Below are 20,944 nucleotides of genomic sequence, written 5' to 3' on the forward strand. Positions count from 1 at the left end.
TAAACATTTTGGAATGCAACAGACTTTTTTTTTTTTCCACCGAAAAGATTTTGTATTAAATAATGCCAATACTTGCACGGTAAAACAGACAACTTTGTTCCCCTAAAAATGTAATTTCAAAGAAATTATCATTATAAAAACACTTAACTGAAACAAACTTCAAGTGATCAATGTGGTAATGAAGAGATTACAGATTCCTTAGTAAGCTGCTCAGCATATATTTTAAAACATGAACAGCATACGTAACATCTTTGACATAACAATACATAAACACAATACATCATCGGATCGAAGGCTGGCACCTCAAAGCCCCTCCTCTTTGACCAGGTACTCCGGCAGAGTCTGATACGCCGTCACGGGTTCGCCCGCCGGAGACGGAGCGCCGGCTCCCTCGCTGGCGGCGGGGGGCGGCGGCGCCTCGCCGGGCGGCGGAGGAGACGGCAGCGGGTCGGTGTGGATGATGTTCAGGTCGCTGAGGCGCTCGGCGGGCTCGCCGGCGTCGGCGTGCGTCCGCAGGTGCTTGCGCAGGTAGGCGGCGAACAGGAAGGCCTTGCCGCAGTGGGGGCAGCCGTGCGGCTTGCTGGCGGAGTGGATCCTCTGGTGCTTACGCAGCCCCGACTTGTTGAGGAACCCTCGGCTGCAGCTGCCGCAGACGTGCGGCCTCGGCTTGGGGTGCTGCTTCGCGTGCTCCCGCAGGTCCGCCGCCCGCGCGAACTCCGCCCGGCAGGTTTCGCAGACGTGCGAGCCCGCCGCGACCTCGGCGGCGGCGGCGGCCGGAGGGGCGGGGTCGACGGCGTGAAGACTCTCGTGCGACTGCACTTGGTCCCAGCTTCCAAACGTGGCGTCGCAGTGGGTGCAGGAGAACTGAGGGAGAGTTGTGTGGGTGGTGAAGGCTGACCCGGCTTCCGCCTCCTGTTGTTGTTGTTGTTGTTGTTGTTGCTGCTGCTCGGCCAGGTGAGTCCTCTCATGTTTGCGCAGGCTGGAGGACACCACGAACGACTTCAGGCACTCCTCGCACTTGAAGGGCCTCTCTCCGGAGTGCACGCGCCGGTGCTTGTTGAGGCTGGAGCGCTCGGCGAACGACTTGTCGCACTCGGTGCAAGAGAAGGGCCTCAGGCCCGTGTGGACGAGCATGTGGCGCCGCAGGTCCCAGGACGCCACGAAGGCCTTGTCGCAGCTCTGGCACTTGTAGGGCCGCTCCCCGGAGTGAACGCGCTCGTGCACGGCCAGGTCGGCGGGCTGCCGGAACCGCTTGGAGCACTTGTCGCAGGGGTACGGCTTGAAGCCCTGGTGGGCTCGCTGGTGGCGCCGGAAGCTGGAGGGGTCAGAGAACATCTTGCCGCACTGCGGGCAGAGGAACGGCTTCTCCCCGGAGTGGGTGCGCAGGTGGGACTGGTAGGAGGAGAGCTGGGTGAAGCCTTTACCGCACTGCTCGCACTGGTAGGGCTTGTTCTGGGAGTGAATGCGCTGATGGCAGGCGAGGGACGAGGAGCGGGAGAACGCCTTGCCGCAGTCGGAGCACAGGTAGGGCTTTTCTCCCGTGTGGGAGCGCTCGTGGTTCTTCAGGTCCTTCAGCTCCGTGTACGTCTTCCCGCACTCGTCGCAGGCGTACGGCCGGTGGCCCTGGTGGTTCCGCCTGTGCTTTCGAAACACCGAAGGGTCGGCGAAACTCTTCCCGCACTCGGCACAGAAGTAGGGCTTTTCTCCGGTGTGGGAGCGCATGTGCACCTTCAGCTTGGACAGCGTCGGGTAGCTCTTGGAGCACTGGCGGCAGGAGAACGGGCGCTCTCCGCTGTGCTGCGTCATATGGATCCTCAGGCAGATGGCCTGCATGAAGGCCTTACCGCACTCTGTGCACACGAAGGGTTTCTCCCCGGTGTGAGAGCGGGCGTGGTTGCGCAGCTCCGTGGATGTCTTGTAGGCCTTGTGACAGTCGGGACACTGGAAGGGGCGCTGGGCCGAGTGGGTGCGCTCGTGCTTTGAGAGTTGAGCCTTGCTGGAGAATGTTTTGGTGCACTGGGAACACGGGTGCTGCTGCGGACCTTCCTTCGCGTGCGCCGACAGCTTGTGGCTGCGCAGAGCCGGCAGACTCCCGAAAGCCTCGGTGCACGCGGGGCATTTGAAGGAGGGTTTGGCTTTCGGAGGCCTGCCTCGGCCACGTTTTTTCGCAGGCTGACCCCTCGCCACCTCTTCCTCTCGTTTGCTCTCTTCGTCCGGTGCAGGGTTGCCAGGCTGAGGGGAGGCGGCCATCATCATACCTGCAAATAAAGTGTCGTAATTAGTACAACAACTGATTTGATGATTATAGAAATACGGAGATGTTTAGGGGGAAGAGGTGATGAGACTGAAAGATTGTCCCCCAGACACAGTTTGTGAGAGGACAGCAGGTCGAATGTGACAATGGCCAATGATGATGGACTTGGAAAAAAATATCTGTGCAACAAGCCCAATAAACATATGTTGGTGTGCATTAAATCACAAAATGGCTGGCATTAGGACCTCAGGGACAATAAGCTAACCGCGCTGATGCCAAAGGAAGTCGACAATGCGGTGACAGCGATCACTGTGCGGGAATCAGCGACATGTGCGCGAGGATCAAAGATCACGAGCCTGTGCGGTGGGGTTAACGACAGCATACGAGATGTGTACGTGCCATTTCTTTTTTGCTAGCTTTCTCGCTAAACACTTTTAACTTAACTCAAAATGGCTGGCTTTAGGACCGGCTGCAGCAATTCACTCGACAGTGTCGTCATCATAATGGCCGTGGTAATGCGGAATGGATTTGGATAACATTAACTGCCGTGTGCGCGTTACTTAAACAAAAGAGTTTACTCACCTCATTCAGGGCATTAGTATATGGACGATAAATCCTGGAAAAGCTTCGCGGGAGAAAAGGTGGTGACTGGCTCCCCGATGTGGGACGGGCTCTAGGACCATGATGACGAAAGCTCCTGGCAAGCCGGGTGTGCAACATTTTAATGCGTATTGATATGTTTAAAAATGTCAAGATAAGGCACGTAATAAATGTACAAAAACCTCAATGAAACCCGGTAGTTCACATGAAGCTGCCGGGTCGTCTACCATAGTTCAAACAAGTGTTTCTGAATTATTTGAAGCTAAGAAAGGAACGCAATGATCTGAAGGCAATGGAAGAGCTACGTTCCGCTACGTTAGCTAACGTAACTAGTTAGCTGCTGTTCTTTAAACGGCAACTAGCCACAGAGTAGTTTAATTCTCTTTACCTATTGGTCTTTCATATTAATGTTCTATTCGTGATTTATTTAGCGTTGAGCTCACCGCAGTTTTGTTAACTTGACTGAAGTCTGTCCAACGTTACTTTTGAGAGGGACCCATTTCTCTGCTGCACATTTCCTGTTTCCTAGCAACGAGAGCAATGTGAAAATGAGAATTCAAGAAAAAAAAGACAATTGAAAAAAAAGGGTTGCCCTTTACACAAAAATAACGTTTTAAAAATAATAAATGGAAATATACTCGGAGGCTGGCATCGAATCAGTACTGCTGCAGGTATTTCATTTGACACATTTGCTGACGTTTTGATTCTGCATTTAAAACGACTTCTTGGCTTTTTGGTGCAATGTTTGTTTAGCTAGCCGCGATGGTGCTAGCTGGTATCGTGCTAACGTTCGCCTCCTTTTATACAAATGTTACGTTAGCTGTAGTTAACCCGTCCACTCTCCCGTATAAAGCGACGGTGACAGTCTGGGTTTATACGTCGGAAAAAATAGTGTTTCCGTGTGGCAATGAATCCGTATAAAAAGAGGCGTTTCCCGGTTTATTGACATAGCTATTTCAATTAGCCTGCTAATGCAGATGCTTAGAAACAACATGGTAGGCTGGTTACCGTTTCTCCCTAAATGTATTCACCTTAATACGTCTTCAAATGACACTGATTACTTGCAGCAGTTGACGCATGTAACTAAGTCGGCTGGAATTTTAAAATATTGATTTACCTTGTATAGATTCAAAGCAGTGCCCGTGAGCCATAAATAGTATTATATTTTCACCGATGCTACGTGAATAACACGGTTAGATGTAACGTTACAGGTGTAGATTTGTATTATGATTTAATGAAGACACCTTAAAGGTTATTTGTCCGTTTTGTTATGTATACGTCCTGGCACAAAACCGGATACTGTTACATAGAATGCTTAATGTTACATGGATTGTTTTATGTGTACTCCACAGCCCTAACTGGCATCTCTTCTGTCCCCAACAGCTCAATTTGCCTGCTCCTCCTAAATCTAAGTCACTCTCCTAATTGCGAGGATCTGGTCATCAACATCTTCCGCCTTGCCACGTCACTGGGCACAGCTCGGAACTCAATTTAAATCCCCTCAAGGACGATAAATGCATCTAATGCATTTCCCCTCTGTGTTTTCACACACTCTGTGTCCGGTGCACACGGTTCAGTTGCTATCTTGTAATGGCAGTGCAAGATCCTGGCAGGACCACAGGTTTTTCTTGCAAACAATGTGTCATGGTGTGTCCCAATATGCCCAGTCTGCTCGAGCACATGGATGCGCACCTTCAAGAAGAGGAAGAACGCAAATTTAAATGTGACGAATGTGGGCGCGGCTATAGGCATGCTGGTAGCCTAGCTAACCACAAAAAAACCCACGAAGTGGGTTCTTTCCAATGTAACATCTGCGGTAAAGAAAACTCTAATGCTTTGGCCCTGAAGAGTCATCTCCGGAGCCACACGTACCAGAAAAAATACTCTTGTGCCGAATGTGGGAAAACTTTTCGTCTGGCCACACAGCTGACCACTCACCAGCGGGTTCATCTTTCCAGGCGAGTAAAGGAGAAGTCGTACCGGAAGGTAGACATGGAATATCCCACAGATGAAATTGAAATTCCAAATCACCTCAGTGAGCAGTCAGGCAGCGTCTGTATTTCTACAGAAAATAGCCCCGCTGACGATGAGATGGACGCTGTTTATAATCCCCAATTTGAGACGCCTGACGGCGCAGCAACTCGACCCTATAGATGCGATTTGTGTGACAAGTCATACATACACCACCGAAGCCTGACCAATCATAAAAAGACTCACCAAGTAGGAATGTTTGAATGCACCGTGTGTTTCAAGCTGTTTAATAACATGGCTGCCCTCTATAGCCACCAGAGAACCCACAAGACGCGAAGCGGGGCTGACCCCGATTCGATGGGTGGGTCCTACGCGCGCACACCGCTGGGCCAGTTTTCACCTCAGAGCCAGGAGGCTCCTGTCAATTTTTGCCATTTGTGTCAGGTATTATTCCCCAACGATGAAGAGTTCCAGGAACACATCCAAATGCATAACTCTTCATCTCTGTCATTCGGTCTTCACGAGACCTTGTCAGAGAGCCACAATAGATCATATGACAACAGTATTGCTTCGCCTGAGTCAAATTTGTATGCATCTCCAATAAATAATATTCCCTCCGTATCATCAATAGATAACCATGGCTTTGATCAGCCACAGGAGCTGATAAGAAGTAACGGCCAGATGTACTCTGACTGCGCCAATAACGAAACGCCCCCCTTCAATAGCACTCAGGGAGAACCCCCCATCATAGACACAAGCGTTCTCAATTCGGCCCTGATGGAAAACTCTGACGATGCACCTGAAACGGAGGAGGCTTCAACTGAAGATTCTCACGAGCGTCCTTTCAGGTGTCGAATCTGCGGTAAAAGCTACCGGCACTCTGGGAGCCTCATCAACCACAAAAGGTCACATCAGGTCGGCATTTACCAATGTTCCATCTGCAGAAAGAGCTATCCTCATCTAGCGGCCCTAAAAAGTCACCTGCGTCTCCACAAAGCTCAGTCGGCATCTGTTGGTCTCACCGCTGAGGGGGACTGGCTCTCCTCCGAGCCTCTGACCCACGACACCCAACAGGGCTGCTTCCCCTCTCAGGACGAGGAGGAGGAGGAGGAGGAGGATGGCGCCCCTACCGTCCTCGGTATGAATCCGGGGAATGGAGTTGACCACAGCAATGGTGCTTTATACCATGAGCCGTTTAAACAGGACTTTTCCCAGGACGTCATGCATCTACCTCACAACGAACACCCAATGCAGAGGCACATGTGTGCAGACTGTGGTGAGACGTTTGCAGATATTGCAGGCATTAAGTCTCACAGTTGCCCACTGCTGCAGCAGCAACACAACACTACTAGCAGTGACTATGACAGTAGTATGAATTTCCAGGAGAGTAATGGTCAACGCGTCGTCGGAAACCCAGGGAGTGACGTTGAGTTCCACGGTCTGAATGGTAGCCACGACCAAAGTTACTTTGAACAGAACTTCCATGACAATATGAGCATTGATCAGCTGAATGGGGATTGTGAGGGTGGTGATGCTGAGGGGGAGGAGGAGGAGGAGGAGGAGGAGGATGATGATGATGAGGAGGAGGAGGCAGCAGATGATGACGACGATGATGGAGATCTTTATCAATGCTCTATATGTAGGAACAACTACACCAGCATGCGGGCTCTCAGGAGCCACCTCCGAGGTCACACACAGTCCCATGGTACTCCTGCGAGCTCAGGGCCGTCCTCCATGTCCTCCCACGAAGAAATGAAAGAGTCTGGAGAGATGATGATCTGTAGCACATGTGGGGAAAGCTTTGCAAATAGGCAAGACTTGATCATCCATCAGGTCCTACACAAACAGGACCAGGTAGATAATGTAAATAATATAAACATGAGCGACTGCGGCGTATTTGTAGGAAAAGAGGAAGCTCAGAGTATCATCTGTGGCAGCTGTGGCATCTTCTGCACCAACTACCATCACCTCGAAAACCACGGTTGCACAGCAGAGAGGACGCTCGAGTCGACGCATCGCAACGAGGGAATGAAAACAAATGATGGTGCCCGACAGGAGGACGCGAGCAACGCCAACCAAACTCTGGATTCCCAAGATCGTCAGTACAAATGTGACCAGTGTGGCCGTTCATACAGACACGCCGGCTCCCTCCTCAACCACAAAAAGTCCCACAAAACGGGTGTATTCCGATGCCTCGTCTGCCAGAAGCGCTTCTACAACCTGTTGGCCCTCAAAAACCATCAGCGGTCCCACTTTGATATTAAGAGGTTAGTTCCAGTACGGCTACCCATCCGCCATACATGTAGAAATGTCATTCATTGTTGAATAACGCAGTTTATTAGGACTATTAGGAGTTATTAGGAGTAAGCGTTGAACCAGCAACCTTTGTTTTTAAATTTGTTTATGTCGTAGAGATGTCAAACACGAAATGAACCGTATGCCTTGTCTCCTCCTCCAGGCACACTTGCCATGAGTGTGGGAAAGCCTTCAAAATTCAGAAGCAGCTCTTGAATCACCTGAGACGGCACAAAGAGAACCAAGCCAAGATCCAGGATCTCAACGACCAGATCCAGGCCCTCATGCAGATGAACGGCACCAAGTCAGATGTGGGAACGCAGTCGGTGCCTTCGGATGGCGGACAGCCTTTGACCTCCTCTCGACGCTGCAAGCCACCGCGGGGAGCCCGGAGAGGACGAGCGAGGTGTGAGACCGCAGTCAAATCAGAGGACGCGAGTGACCCGCGGCCTTTCGCCTGTGACCAGTGCGGACGAACGTACCGCCACGCAGGAAGCCTGGTCAACCACAGGAACTCCCACAAAACGGGCGAATACTACTGCTCTGTTTGTAACAACACTTACTCCAATCAACTCGCTATGAAGAACCACCTGCGCACCCACTTTGCGTATAAAAAGCATTCCTGTCAAAACTGCAGCAAAGGCTTCAGGGGCAAGAAGCAGCTGTTGGCCCACGTGTGCGGAGACCTCAGGAGAGCTGGGACCAGAAGCAGGAGGGGCCCGAAATCCAGAGCCCTCCGGTGTAACGAATGCAAGCAGGCCTTTCTCTCCGCTGACCTACTGACAGCCCACGCCTGCGACGGACATTCAGGCGGCAGCGCCGCGCCCGCAGCCACGGAGGAGCGGCCGTTCACCTGCAGCATATGCGACCGCAGCTACCGCCACGCCGGCTCGCTCCTGAACCACAAAAACACGCACAAGACGGGCAGCTTCAGCTGCTCCTACTGCTCGAAGCCCTTCACCAACCCCATGGCGCTGCGCAACCACACGCGCATCCACACGCAGAAGAAAAAGTACGCGTGTCTCACGTGTGGAAAGGCCTTCCGCCTCGCCAGTATCCTGCACAACCACCAGAGGGTCCACAGCCGGGTGGCGAGTCAATTCAGCTGCCCGGCGTGCGAGAAGAGCTTCCAGGGCAGGTCGGGCCTGAAGAGGCATCGGTGCCGCAGAGGCCAGGAGAACTCCCCGAGGGCCGGAGTGCAGCAGTCAGAGAGGGGGGACAAGTGCTTCATGTGAGTCCATGTGAGACATTAGACATCATCCGGGTCCTTTTTTTAAATATATTTTCCTTTTGTTTAGCAAAAGTTCTTGGGTCAACATATTGGCTGATTTAAGCTTACGCCTGATATGTTGACCCAACCTTGAAAACAAATGAAGATGAGTTCATGACAGGTCTTGTTTTTTTTTAGCTGTAAAATGTCCCGCCCCTTACACGTCTTTGTCCCGCCCCTTACACGTCACAACAGCTAAAGTAGACAAAGTTAACAAGCTGCTGGTGCTGCTTCATCCACACATTTTTATCGCCAGGGTTCTATCAGGCTGATGCTTTGACAGTAAACTTTTACTAATATTAAACATTACTTAAGTAAAGGGAAATCTGAGTAATACCAGGCGTTGAACATGAACATATCCCCACTGCAGGTGTGACCTGTGTGGGCGCTCCTACCGCCACGCCGGCTCTCTCCTCAACCACAAAAAGACCCACTCCGAAAACCTCCACCACTGCACCTTGTGTCTCCAGACCTTCCCCGATCCTCTCACCCTGCAGATACACTCCATGATGAGGCGTCACTGCTGCCCCGAGTGCGGCAAGACCTTCTGTGTGGTCGCTCACCTGCAGAGCCACATGGAGGTGCACGCCAAGGACCAGGCGGTGGCCTGCAGCCCTCGCCAGCGGAGCTTTCCCAGCGCCGCGAGCCACCAGCAGCACCGGGACGCGCGGCGCGGGGCTCCGGGCTCCTTCCACCGGGGCGCGGCTGAGCCCGAGGACGTCGACGTTGGCTGGGACTCGAGGATGAGCCAGGCGGCGGGGATCGACGAGATGCGCAAGCAGGCGCCGCCGCCGCCGCCGCCTCTGTCCCACCTTCCGGGGAGCGTCGCCAACGCGAGCAACGAGGCCTGCGGCGCCGAGGAGAAGAGCCACGCGTGCGAGCACTGCGGCCGCACGTACCGCCACGCCGGCTCCCTCCTCAACCACAAGAACAGCCACAAGACGGGCTCCTTCTTCTGCTCCGTCTGCCAGAAGGAGTTCACCAACCTGATGGCCCTCAAGAACCACCGGCGGATCCACACGGAGCCCAAGCGCTACCAGTGTCTGGAGTGCGGGAAGGCGTTCCGCGTGTCCACGCAGCTCATTTGCCACCGACGGATCCACACCAAGGAGAAGCCGTTCGCTTGCCCGCTGTGCGACAAGAGCTTCTCCAGCAAGTCCAACCTGCGGCACCACCAGAAGATGCACCAGAACAGCCAGAACCAGACCTACGACTCGTCTTTCAGCAGCATGGAGGCAAACGCCTTCATGGACCTGGACATGGGGTCTTTTCTCTAAAGTTGGATTCCGGAGCGTACGAGGAGGAGAAGACATGCGCTGCTTTTTATTTATGTTCTTCATCCCTCTATCAATAATTGTAAAGCAGTATGTTTTTTTTCAACAAACAAAACTGACGCTCCATTGAGGACATGCACTTTTTGTTTTTTAAATTCCTGACTTCCAGTCTTACGCCCACAGCAGATGTTGACGTGACTCAAAAGTCTCCTGAGGGTTTAGGCGTCAGCTCGCAGTAAGGCCTGAATGTTTTCCACAGGAACCCCGGAGTGAGTCCACAGGAGAACACGCCCCGCGGTGGTTGCTCCTCTCACTACGTCCACTTGTGTTCAGTGCCTCTGTAGGTTCCGTAGGAAACAAAATATACAAACTATATTTATCTCTGAGTCCCCCTGTCGGGGTCACATGGGGCGGGGCGGTGAAGTCAAATACCTCCTGGGTGTGTCAAAAGGTCAGTGGCAAAGTTATTTTCTGAAAACATATTATCAAATAAATAGTAATGTTAATAATATTAAAATAAATGCGTTTTTTAAATTAAGTTATTCCTTTTTATTCTATGTGCATATTTTATTAGAAAAGCTTTCTATGGAAAAAAAAGTCATTCTTCTAAAACTCATGTAGCCTTTTGAGGACCTTCCTCCGTCTTCTGAGTATTTGATCATTACTTCTTAGTTTAAACAGGCAGGAATAATTCAAAAGGAACGCACCTGAAGTGTAAAACATGGCAGCGTTTTCCCTTTCATTTCAACACTTGTGATTGAACTCACAACAGTTGCTGCTGTTCAGATTCATGGCGTCTGCTCTGTTCGGTTAAAGAGGAACAAACCTCCTCTCGTTGTACTTGTTAGAAACACTGATTTAATATCATCCGCTTCATAACGCCATGTCTCCCTTTGTGTAATCCATGAATCTCCTCGGCCTCGGACGACTAAATAAACGCAGGCGATTAACAACGGTTTCTTTTTGTTCCCATGAAGGAACGTGAATTAATAAATAATAAATAGTTACAATGTATTCTGATTCAAAGCAGTGTTGACACGAACGAGCGGAGCTTCACGGAGGAAACCCGTTTCTCATTGGCTGTCGAGTAAGTTTTAATGTGCACAACATTTATTTTTGCCCTGTTGTTCCTTTTACTGGTTTCCCTTTTTTCGAATCAGACATCTAGCAAAAGGAAGCACCTGGCTCTTTCCCTTTTTTTTCCCCCAGTGGTCTGAAATGAGACTTTCTTTATGCCTCACACGTTCCAGTCCATGTAAGCGTGTTTGGCGCTGGTCAGAAGTATGAAATACCTCATGGGACGTCCTGCCTACCAACTACGTAAAGCCTCATTGCAGAGAACACACTGTAACTGTGGAGAGAAACGTAGACTCTAAGACCTCTGGATCAATTTTAAGGTTTGACATTTTTCCGGAAGCTGTTTTCTCTCCGGTCGTTTTACTGAAGTTTGTTGTTCTCCGAGTTCTATTTGCACATTTAAAGACGAGGCGCTTGTAGCACGAGACGAGAGGACTGGAAGTCTCTAATAATGCAGCCGACCCGTATTTCACCTCAACTTGGTTCATTCAAGCAATATGCGGAAAGCATCGTTTCAGCACATGAACCAAGTACTTTTGTTTTGTTTCACCATTGTTCCCAGTGCAGTGCCATCGGAGTCAGGATACCTAAACTAGCCTTGAAAAACCACTACAACTCGCCATCTGACGTTTTCTGACATAATTTAAAAGTGTATTATTTGTCATGATTGAGCCGATGTTACTGTAACATATTTCCCGATGCCATGGTAGCCTCCATGTAAAACCACACGTGCACATTTGAGTTAAAACTGTCATTTTTATTTACTTAATTTTTTTCTGCCCCCGTTCTCCCCGTGGCGCCCCACCGTACACAGCCGGTCATTTGTGCCGTGTGTAAATCTCAGTCCTCTGTAAATATTTTACAGTAATTATCCTTTGGATTTATGTAAATTAAGATTTTCTTTGGCAGGAGAAAAACGGCTATTGTGTATTAAAAAAAAGACACATTCACCACATGTTTTGATTTATTTGATTTCAATGCTTGCTCACTACTTTATTTATATTTATCAAAGTATTTTGTCACTGCGTAGATTTTTACTTCTTTGTTAGAACCTAGTTTAGAAAATAAAAAAATCATTAAAGTTTAAACTAGTTCAAACTAATTAAAGGACTGAAAGAAACACAATGTGTTTGTTTATTGTCAAATGATATTCAGTATAAGTATATTGAACTATTCTCGTTTCTATGACAAACTAACATTACTTTCTATGTAACTATAACCCTGTTATACTATATAATTATGACATTTTTATGTATTACTAAATGACATTCTTGGATATGGCTTCAATGGTTTTTAATGGAATACTATGAAATGTTTTGGACATTTTACCACAACATGCTATTACATTCTGGAAAACCAATACTGAAACAGACACACTATAAATTCTTCATGACATTCTGTTCTATGGCTTTTTAATTTCGTCACATGGAATACTGTGATTCTATGCCTTTATTTTTGACAAATTATAATTGACTATTTCAAGGAATTACATACTTATACTTTTTCTTGACGGATTTTGTGACATAATGTCTTCATTTTAATTAGATATTGCCATGATCTGTAGATGCATTTCTGACATATTACACTAACAATATAACCCATGACTTTTGTCATGATTTGCATATTAGGATCCTTAAATGTTACCTGGCAGAAAATATTTTGAATTCCATTTATTGAAAGTTGTCAGTTTTATTGTGAAAATACTAGCACGGTATGGAACGGTTGTGGATTCCAGCCTGAGAATCTATGAGAATTGAGGTTGGATTCAAAAGCATCAACAGGTGTGTGGTGGAACAGTGCAGGGAGATAGCAGGAAGGGTGAAGTGTGGAGGATCCTCAGTTCAAACCTGCTCTCTCAGAAGGAGGGTTTGGTTGCAGTCAGGGCTTCAAACTGTAAACTTTGAAACAGTTTTGAGGTTTAGTAAACAATCCCAAGGTCTAATATGAGAAACGGACACATTGAGGCATGTGCTTGAATAGCACAAGGGAACAACTGAAGGGCTGCAGGCTCCAACCTGCTGTCTGAGGTTGTGGGTTCATGCCCCTTCATGCAGACATCACTTCTGCTTTGAAAGAGTTTTGAGGTTTGAGTAGCAGTCTCAAGGTTAAATACGGGAAACAAAGGATTGGTTAGTGTGTGGTGAAGTAGCACAGTGGAAGAGCTGCTGCCACAAGCCTGCACTGAACTTGAAGGTTGTGGGTTCAAGCCCAGTCTTGGGATTGAGCTTTTGGCTTTACTTCAGGTTTGAGTAGCAATCTCAAGGTTAAATACAACAAACAAAGGGTTGGTTAGTGTGTGGTGAAGTAGCACAGTGGAAGAGCTGCTGACATAAGCCTCTGCACTACAACTGAAGGTTGTGGGTTCAAGCCCACATGAGGAAAAAGCATTTAAAAAGATTTTTGAGGTTTAACTCACATGCTCAAGGTTAAATAGGAGAATCAAAGTTGCCAAAATGTGACCAGGACTGGTAGTGTAGGGGTGCAAGCTAGAGCCCAGAAGCCTCTGTGCGCACCGCCAGTGGGTTCAAATCCCGCTCGTGCCAAGTCTTGAGCACACTGCCGCGGAGGTAGTAGTGGGGGCATTGTCCCCACGGTTGTTTCAGAGAAGTAAACGGTAGGGGTTATGCAGAAACACACGGCGCGTTCACTTGAGTTATGATGGAAGAATCTTTTGCTGACGAATTGAATTTGATGTTAATTGCTTTGCTTTAGCCTTTTAGCACTTATTAGCCATGCTACGTAGCCACCAGAGGTGGGAACAAGTCACTGTTAGGCAAGTCTCAAGTCATTGCCCTCGCGTCCCGAGTCGAGTCAAAGACGAAGCAAGTCCCAAGTCGAGTCACAAGTCACAGCCAACAAGTCTCAAGTCGAGTCACAAGTGAGTTATGATGGAAGAATCTTTTGCTGACGAATTGAATTTGATGTTAATTGCTTTGCTTTAGCCTTTTAGCACTTATTAGCCATGCTACGTAGCCTATAGGGTTCCACCTTTTTGACGGGAGAGAAGTAAAGATGAGCAGATGTGTCTCATTCAGTGGTCGCACTGACATGAAACTTATTACAGCCTCTGAGCCTCTGAGTTTGTCTACTTCAGGGCATCCTGTGGACAACCTTAAACTGACAGTCTGGCACAGGGTGTAGATTTGTTTACCCTTTTTAGTGCATCCACCCTCCAATTCTCTGTTACATTCAAATTCAACTCACTTGTGCCTTTACCAATGCAGGAACTTGGATGAATAGCATGGTTGATCCTCCAAGATGCACCAATCCGTCTCTGGGGCAATATCCCATTATGATTTTTTATAAATGTCAGTTACCAAAACTAAAAAAGGATTTAGGAAGAGCCACCATGTCCCTTGAGGGTTGAACCCAGATAAGATTTAAAGTACAGAAATTTGGGGCATTTGGCATTAGTGACAGGGACGTGTAGGTTGCTCTATCTAAGATTATTCCAGTCATGTCATGGGAAAAAAATTATTGTGAAAAAAGTCAAAATATGTAGGGTCAAAAAATGTCAATGTCATTTTTTTTAAATAATGGGTAAAAAAGTATATAATGAAAAAAATATATGTAAGGTCAATATATATATAATATAATATATATATATATTATTAGGGCCGGGACTCAATTAAAAATATTAATTAATCTGGGAGGTTCAGCTAGCTAGTTAGCTTCGTGCTAACGCAATATATTCCTCGCATGACGTCACTGTGTCAAACACTGCTACCGAGTGTGAGGACACACAACCAGGACATGGATGAAAACACGCACATTTTATCCTAAATAATTCATTGTGTGAAGTTTTGTGGGGCTTTTGAGTCTTTCCTCAAATCACTGACCCCAACAAACTAGGTCCATAGATGCATCTCAATATATACATATAAATATGTTCTAATACATTTTATTAGGGCCGGGACTCGATTAAAAATATTAATCTAATTAATTAGAGGCTTTGTAATTAATTAATCGAAATTAATCGCATTTTAATTGCATAAATATTTGGCCTGAGAACAGTGAGAAGTAATTTTTTTCACATGGACTTTTATTTTTGTTCAACCAATTCCAGCAGACAAGTGTAGAACTAGCATATTTAGAAATATAGTACTTTCAGAAATTCAGGTAGCCTATAGGTAAGTAGACCTTCTGTAAACTAGGTTTTTTTAAAGTAGACCAATACTTTCAAGTACATTGAGAACATTGGTTATTTTTTCAGACGTGGACTTAGTTACCCTAGTCCTTAAAGCAGTCATCTGGTGCAGTGTGGGTTGGGTGTGGGTCCTTGTACTCGGGTCGGGCTAACGTCCACGATAGCTGCTAATTGTTTTGCGTTGAGGTGATACTTGAGGCTCGATGTGAATTCCTTGCTGCACAGCTTGCACACAACCACGCTCTTATCGACGCTTCCATCCGTGTGTTTATCATAATAAGATTTCCCATTCACGGGGCCAACCGACACGGTCTCGTCAGCTTCTTCGTTCATGTTCACTGTGGTTTGTTGTTGTCTGAAGTCATGAACGCTAGTTGGTGCTCCAGTATAATCGGTCCTCCGAAACTCATCCAGTGAGAAACGTTCCGCGGTGCAAAAAATAAGTGTAAAAATGCGTAAAAAATGTTTAATGTGTTATTTTTTGTGTAATTAATTAATCTTAATTCACATTGTAATTAATTAATCGTAATTAACGCGCTAAAGTCCCGGCCCTAGAAAATACATTTGGTACATAAGGCAGTTTAAAAGATTGCATTACATACGAAGAAGCCAGTGCATGTACAGTATATACATTGGAAATAAAATGCAGGAGAAGTTAGCGTAAAATGTAAATTATTGCTTAGCTGGCCTGGTTGAAGTTTTACAAGAATCTTCACTAGAGTCCCTTTAAAATGTGCTTGTCACATGAAATCTATGCAAAACAACAAGATTCCTAAAAATAAATAATATATATGTATTTAAAAAAAGGGGGAGTGTCTGTGTAATTCAGACAAATCTAAAATATGACCTGAAACGTCATCGACCGAAGGACGTCCTGAACTGAAGGCCAGTTGCTTCCAGCACACCAACGTCCCCACGTGTCAGCGTGTCTCTAGTGTCCCACAGCGGGACAGTAACCAGTTAAATCTGGGGGTGTGGCAGAGAGGAAAAAAATAATCTAGTAACATCAAAACAATATTGTGAAAACCTGGAACAAAGGGTGTTTTGTTTTGTTGTCCTATTAAGTAAAGAGTCAGAAGCTTCTCCAGTAGAGCTTTCTGTAGGAGCTGGAAGGCTGGAATACATTCACAGTACGTCTCACTCCCATCTTCATCTTTAAGGGCCTTGTTGTGGGAAGTGACCTGCAGGTGGACCCCGTTTGACCCCCCGACATAAGGAGCAGGAGGTCACACACATTGGTCAAGAGTTCTGTTGGGAAACGTCTTTCTGAAAAAAGGACTGTGGTCTTCTTCTGATCAAACATCTGTAAAACCACAAAGGTCTTCACATTTAAGTGTGATGTGAAGGCCACACAGCGTCTGAGAGTGATGTCACTGATGTAATGCACGTCTCTACCCAACAGCCACGTAAATGAAAACTGTCACATTGTGGTGAAGAGATCCTTTGACCTCCGCAGAGGTCGCTCCGAACCGCTCGCTCTTTGGTTCTGTCGCATCTGTCCCCGGGTCCGGTTGAGGCTGTGAAGGTTAAAGGTAAAAAAAAAAAAAAACGAATATCTTTAAATCTTTTCAAAATCTGTCTAAAATACGTCATCTGGATATTAAATGGCAGTTCTTGTGTACCTACTGAAATGTTTAAGCCTGGTAAAGTGGCCCCGCCGTTTCTTCAATGGGGTCTGTAATAAATCCAGATTTAATAGATTAGCATTTTTATCATTAGCAAAATGATAACACAAATTCAAATATAAATAGTATAATATGTCAACAGATCTTTAAAATGTGACACATAACGTGTCATAAAAAGAGTCATGAAAACATTCTGAGAATAAATAGGCGTTTAGAGTCTCTCACCACGCAGAGGCCGCTTGTGTGACCTGCGGCGATGCACCATGACCCCGATGATCAGCGCCGCCCCGACCAGCACGACGGCGAGCACCGAGAAGCTGGTGATGGCCGCCAGCTTCCACACGTCGGGCGCCTGATCCACGGATTTACCTGTCGGTGCCACGTCGAGAGAGAGGGAGACACACAGAGAGAGAGAGAGAGAGAGAGACAGAAAATATTTACCGCTGTACGAACCCATTGTGGCAGGAAGTCATTTTGCAAAAGCGATTCAATGTCTCACATGTGTTGCACGACGGGGTCTTTGGATACTGCTTACACGACGAGCACGGCAGACACACACCTAGATCCGAGTTCAAGAACTCTGAACTCCCACACTGACCTGCACACAGATAAATGTCACACCTCATAAGTCAGTTTTAAGGGAAAGACATTTTTCAGAAGTCATCACAGAATATATTGACGTGGAGGTGATAAAGGGAATTAAAAAAATGAAAAGGTTGAGTTCTGCACTGAGCGGGTCACTTAGGGAGGGCAGCTCACGCACTAGAAGGTTTGACTTGACAGAACATCTGAGGAACTCTGTGGTTTTTCTTCTTCTCATAAAAAAACGAAAGTGGGAAATTCCTAGGGGTCAGAGTGCTGATGCAAGAGCGAGAATTACTCGGTAACTTTGGCTCAGGATGCGTCTTCAGAGGGCTTCCGTCGAATTGTGTTGCGCGTGTGCGACTTCCAGAGAACGAACAAACATTTCTCTGCTGCTCGGTGTCTGCGTCTGTGAACACAATGGAGCGCCTCCGTCTCCCTCCTCGTGGCAGCTGAACAATCAAAGCACGGAGCACGGCCCACATTGGGAGGAAGGAATTGGCCAACACCAACAGCAGGGCTGGAGTAGAAAGTGTTTAAGTTATTCAACATTGTGTTGTTTTCTCTGCCTGTTCCTGGCTTGTGTTTCGACGCCCCGTGATCGTGCAGAAAGTCATGAATTTTAAGTCAACGCGATGTATGAAACAAAAAAAGGTACAGGAAACTGTAAATTGATAATAACAACGTCTCCACTGTGTCAGACAATAATTTGCATGGAGACCGTGACTCGTCATTTGTGGTAACTCTCGTATTCAAAACTGGCTTTTTTTTCTCTCACCACAATACTAAAACCGAGAGAGAAACAACTGACGCGAGACCAAAGTGTTCAGGTGGATGTACGGGAAATTCAACGACAACAACAAGTCGTGACATCAGGCCGAGCGAAGCGACGTCGTCTCACCTGGTTGGCCAGCGGTGACGAACAATTCAAAAGAAATTCACTATTATCTACTGACTCATCCGAATCTTTAGAGTCAGGGAAGTAAATAGAAAATGCAGTAATCAGAAAAATTAAGTGGGCTGAAAAGTAGATTACTAAGCTCTGATTTATTGTATAATTATATATATAGGAGTATATTGTCAAAGAAACTGAAAATGATGAAAAACCACCACATTTCTGGACCGAGTGCCGCCAAAGGGAGCTCATACACAGGAAATGAAAAGGGTCCAAGGATTGAGCCATGAGGAATCCCACAAGTTAAAAGGAGCACATGAGGAAAGCTCCTCATCAACAGATGAGGGTTTGAGGCCTTTTGACCTCCTGACTCTCCGGGTTGCGTTACGGCCACACGCTACGGAGCCAAGAGACCCTCCAAGAGACCCACCAAGAGACCCTCCAAGAGACCCACCAAGAGGCCCTCCAAGAGACCCACCAAGAGACCCGCAGGGCCGGACCGACCCGTCCGAGGATCTCTCCAGATGACTTTGGCGCTTTCATGCAGTCCATCGAGTCCATCCGGACTCACGCGCCAGGGTTCGAGAGTTCACCGAGAGGAACCGAGCCTTTGACCCGCGGTTGACCTCCATCGAAACCAAAACCACCCCGGAGGAGTAGTCGCAGCTTTCGCCGAGTGAGTCAGTCGACAACCCGAAAGTGCAGGTTGACTTTCCGCCGCGTTTCTGAAATTGCGCTGAGCTTTAAAGTTTCACCCTGCGGAGTCAGTGTTGTGTCTCATCCCGATCCTCCATTCAGAGGTTAATTATGATACGATGTGAGAAACTAGACCCGGTTTGAAGCATCCCTTGTGTCTCCTAGCTGCCTGACAAAGGGTGTTTTGGGGTGTGAGGGGGGGTGCTGTGTTTGGTCATGGATTAGAGAGAGAGAGAGGGGGGGGGGGCAGCAGCTGATGTCCAGATGTAGACATGGTTTCTAGACTCCAGACCCTGCGAACATGTTCGTTAACTAAACGTTTGATTCATTTGAATCCAGTGTAATTATTCAACATATCAGGCTCTCGGGTAAATACAAAAAAAAAGTTTCTCTAATAAAATAACAAAAGTTTGAGGGAATTGAACACAGGCAGCGCTCCTCATCCATGCGGCACCAGAGCCACGGGAGGACGGGGTGAAATAAGGCGATCGGAATGCGGAACCGGTGAGAAATGCAGCTGGTAAAGGAAGCGGCTTCATGAGCCACCTTCTGACTCCTTTAAAATGACAGACAGATACTAGGAATACAGTTTCTATCTGTCGTTATAGGGAGACCGGACCAGCAGAAAAAAACAAGTAACACCAAACACCAAAGTAGAGAAAAGCTCTCTCTTCTTAGGAGACTTAACTCTCCTAAGAAGAAGAAGAAGAACCAGTTGGAATCCGTCGTGGGAATAAAACGTGGTTGGACTTACTTTTCTGTGCGCCGACGCCGTAGAAGTGCGTCGCGGCCGCTATGGTGAGGGCGCAGAGCGCGCGCAGGGCGCTGGGAGCCATGGCGCGTGCGGGTGGAGAGCTGCTCGCTGCCGGCCACTCGGATCCCGAAAGTTCATCCGATTTGAAACAACCCGTGCTGGTGTTCGGGATGAAGGGTGTGGGGGGGGGGGGGGTGGGGAGGGAGGCGCAGCATCGGAGTGAGTCACACGCAGCGGGTCCGATCCCTGTTTTATTAGCGCGGGCGCGCACACACACACACACACACGCGCGCACACATACACGCCCACGCGAACAGTTCGAGTCCTATGAGTCATTTCCTATGTACTGTACTGCCCGGATTCTCCGTGCGCGTCCGTGCGCGCTCCGCGACTCACAGGAAACTCCTCCATCGCAGCATGTGGCCTCGTTTGCTTCGAGTCGAAGTTGTTCAAAGAAACGCCCCCTCGGGAATTAAAGTTTAAAAGCATATATTTCATATTTTACGGCCACACCCTCCCGGGTTTTCATCCACGTTTTTTTTTTCTTTTTTTCTCGCCAGATTCCGCGCGGTCTGGTCTTAATAGTGTTCTCATTGTTATTACCACGCCTGTCGACGTCATTCCCTGCTCGCTGCCAAAAAGCACAACTCTCTGGCACGAGCCCGGGTCCCGTGCACAGAGGAAGAGCGAGGCAGAGTCAGATGACCTTCTCCACCCAAATTAAACGGAAAAAATTAAATAAAAAACACCAGCTTCTAAAGCCTTTAGAGTCAACGCGAGGTACGCGTCCGTCGTGGCGCGCAGACCCCAGAACCATGCGCGTGGGTCGCGATCCGTGCCGCGGGGTGGTGTTTTGTTCGTGCCTCGGCCTGGGTGTAGTCCGCGCAAGTATGCAATAACAAAGCCCGTGGCCTATCGGGTTGGCCCCTGTCACCGCATTGTCTCATCGGCTAATGACGAGCAGCAGTTACTGCAACATCTGGGGCCGCGCGGGGGCACCGGGGGTCACGGGGCCAAAACTGCGTATTTATTCACATGTGTAGTAAACAACGTCGCTCTAGCCCATTCATTACGGAGCCTTACTCAACTGTTCCCGACTGCCGATGTTTTTCTCACGTACGCGCTGTTTTTCTCTCTGCAGGCTGGAACTTTTGGTTTGTGTTACATGACGCGATCCGCCTTTCCCACAAGAGCTAACGTCAAACAGACGCTGACCAACCTCCCGGCGCACAGCTCCCATCATGCGAACGGGGCAAGAAGGGGTTTCATTGGATCAATTAGGTAAGAGGCATGTTGTTAAAACAGATGTTTTTGTGCTCTGCTGTCACGGCGAACCTTCAGGAGAGCGGTCTGAGAGGACCTGGAGCAGAGCTAAGGACACCCATATGAGCAGACTTTCCACTGAAGTGAATTCATCAGTAATGAGGCAGTGTAAGCTGCAGATGTTGTGTCAAACTCTCTCATGGTAACCATGGCAACAGGGTGAACACACACACACACACAC

The 20,944-nt window shown here is 47.9% G+C and overlaps 3 protein-coding genes across 8 annotated transcripts; 1 reads left to right on the forward strand and 2 right to left on the reverse strand.

The window, feature by feature from the left end:
• Positions 1-16: 16 nt before the first annotated feature.
• znf668 (zinc finger protein 668) lies at positions 17-3,374 on the reverse strand. 4 transcript variants are annotated; one of them, XM_037462953.2, is made up of 3 exons: positions 3,298-3,374; positions 2,837-2,951; positions 18-2,258 (listed from the first exon to the last, which is right to left on the reverse strand). In XM_037462953.2, exon 3 carries the CDS (start codon positions 2,254-2,256, stop codon positions 304-306), a length of 1,953 nt encoding a protein of 650 aa, XP_037318850.2. In that variant the 5' UTR covers positions 2,257-2,258; positions 2,837-2,951; positions 3,298-3,374; the 3' UTR covers positions 18-303. The 4 variants fall into 4 exon arrangements, with proteins under 4 accessions (XP_062415995.1, XP_037318851.2, XP_037318852.2 ...); XM_062560011.1 differs by lacking the exons at positions 2,837-2,951; positions 3,298-3,374 and adding an exon at positions 2,699-2,765 and having other exon boundaries at positions 17-2,258; XM_037462954.2 differs by lacking the exons at positions 2,837-2,951; positions 3,298-3,374 and adding an exon at positions 2,500-2,620 and having other exon boundaries at positions 17-2,258.
• On the forward strand, positions 2,574-11,765 carry znf646 (zinc finger protein 646). Of its 2 annotated transcripts, none has more exons than XM_037462948.2 (4): positions 2,574-2,645; positions 4,238-7,092; positions 7,284-8,351; positions 8,761-11,765. In XM_037462948.2, the coding sequence occupies exons 2-4, from the start codon at positions 4,445-4,447 to the stop codon at positions 9,665-9,667; spliced, it is 4,623 nt and encodes a 1,540-aa protein (XP_037318845.2). In that variant the 5' UTR covers positions 2,574-2,645; positions 4,238-4,444; the 3' UTR covers positions 9,668-11,765. The 2 variants fall into 2 exon arrangements, with proteins under 2 accessions (XP_037318845.2, XP_037318844.2); XM_037462947.2 differs by lacking the exon at positions 2,574-2,645 and adding an exon at positions 3,376-3,525.
• A 3,892-nt stretch (positions 11,766-15,657) lies between these two features.
• si:rp71-1c10.7 (uncharacterized) lies at positions 15,658-20,900 on the reverse strand. Of its 2 annotated transcripts, none has more exons than XM_037464672.2 (5): positions 19,441-20,900; positions 17,013-17,111; positions 16,739-16,882; positions 16,511-16,563; positions 15,658-16,405 (listed from the first exon to the last, which is right to left on the reverse strand). In XM_037464672.2, exons 1-4 carry the CDS (start codon positions 19,520-19,522, stop codon positions 16,523-16,525), a joined length of 366 nt encoding a protein of 121 aa, XP_037320569.1. In that variant the 5' UTR covers positions 19,523-20,900; the 3' UTR covers positions 15,658-16,405; positions 16,511-16,522. The 2 variants fall into 2 exon arrangements, with proteins under 2 accessions (XP_037320569.1, XP_037320568.1); XM_037464671.2 differs by having other exon boundaries at positions 16,515-16,563; positions 19,441-20,896.
• Between the last annotated feature and the right edge of the window lie 44 nt (positions 20,901-20,944).

The sequence above is a fragment of the Pungitius pungitius genome, chromosome 21, assembly GCF_949316345.1.
Source record: "Pungitius pungitius chromosome 21, fPunPun2.1, whole genome shotgun sequence".
Lineage (NCBI taxonomy): Eukaryota > Metazoa > Chordata > Actinopteri > Perciformes > Gasterosteidae > Pungitius > Pungitius pungitius.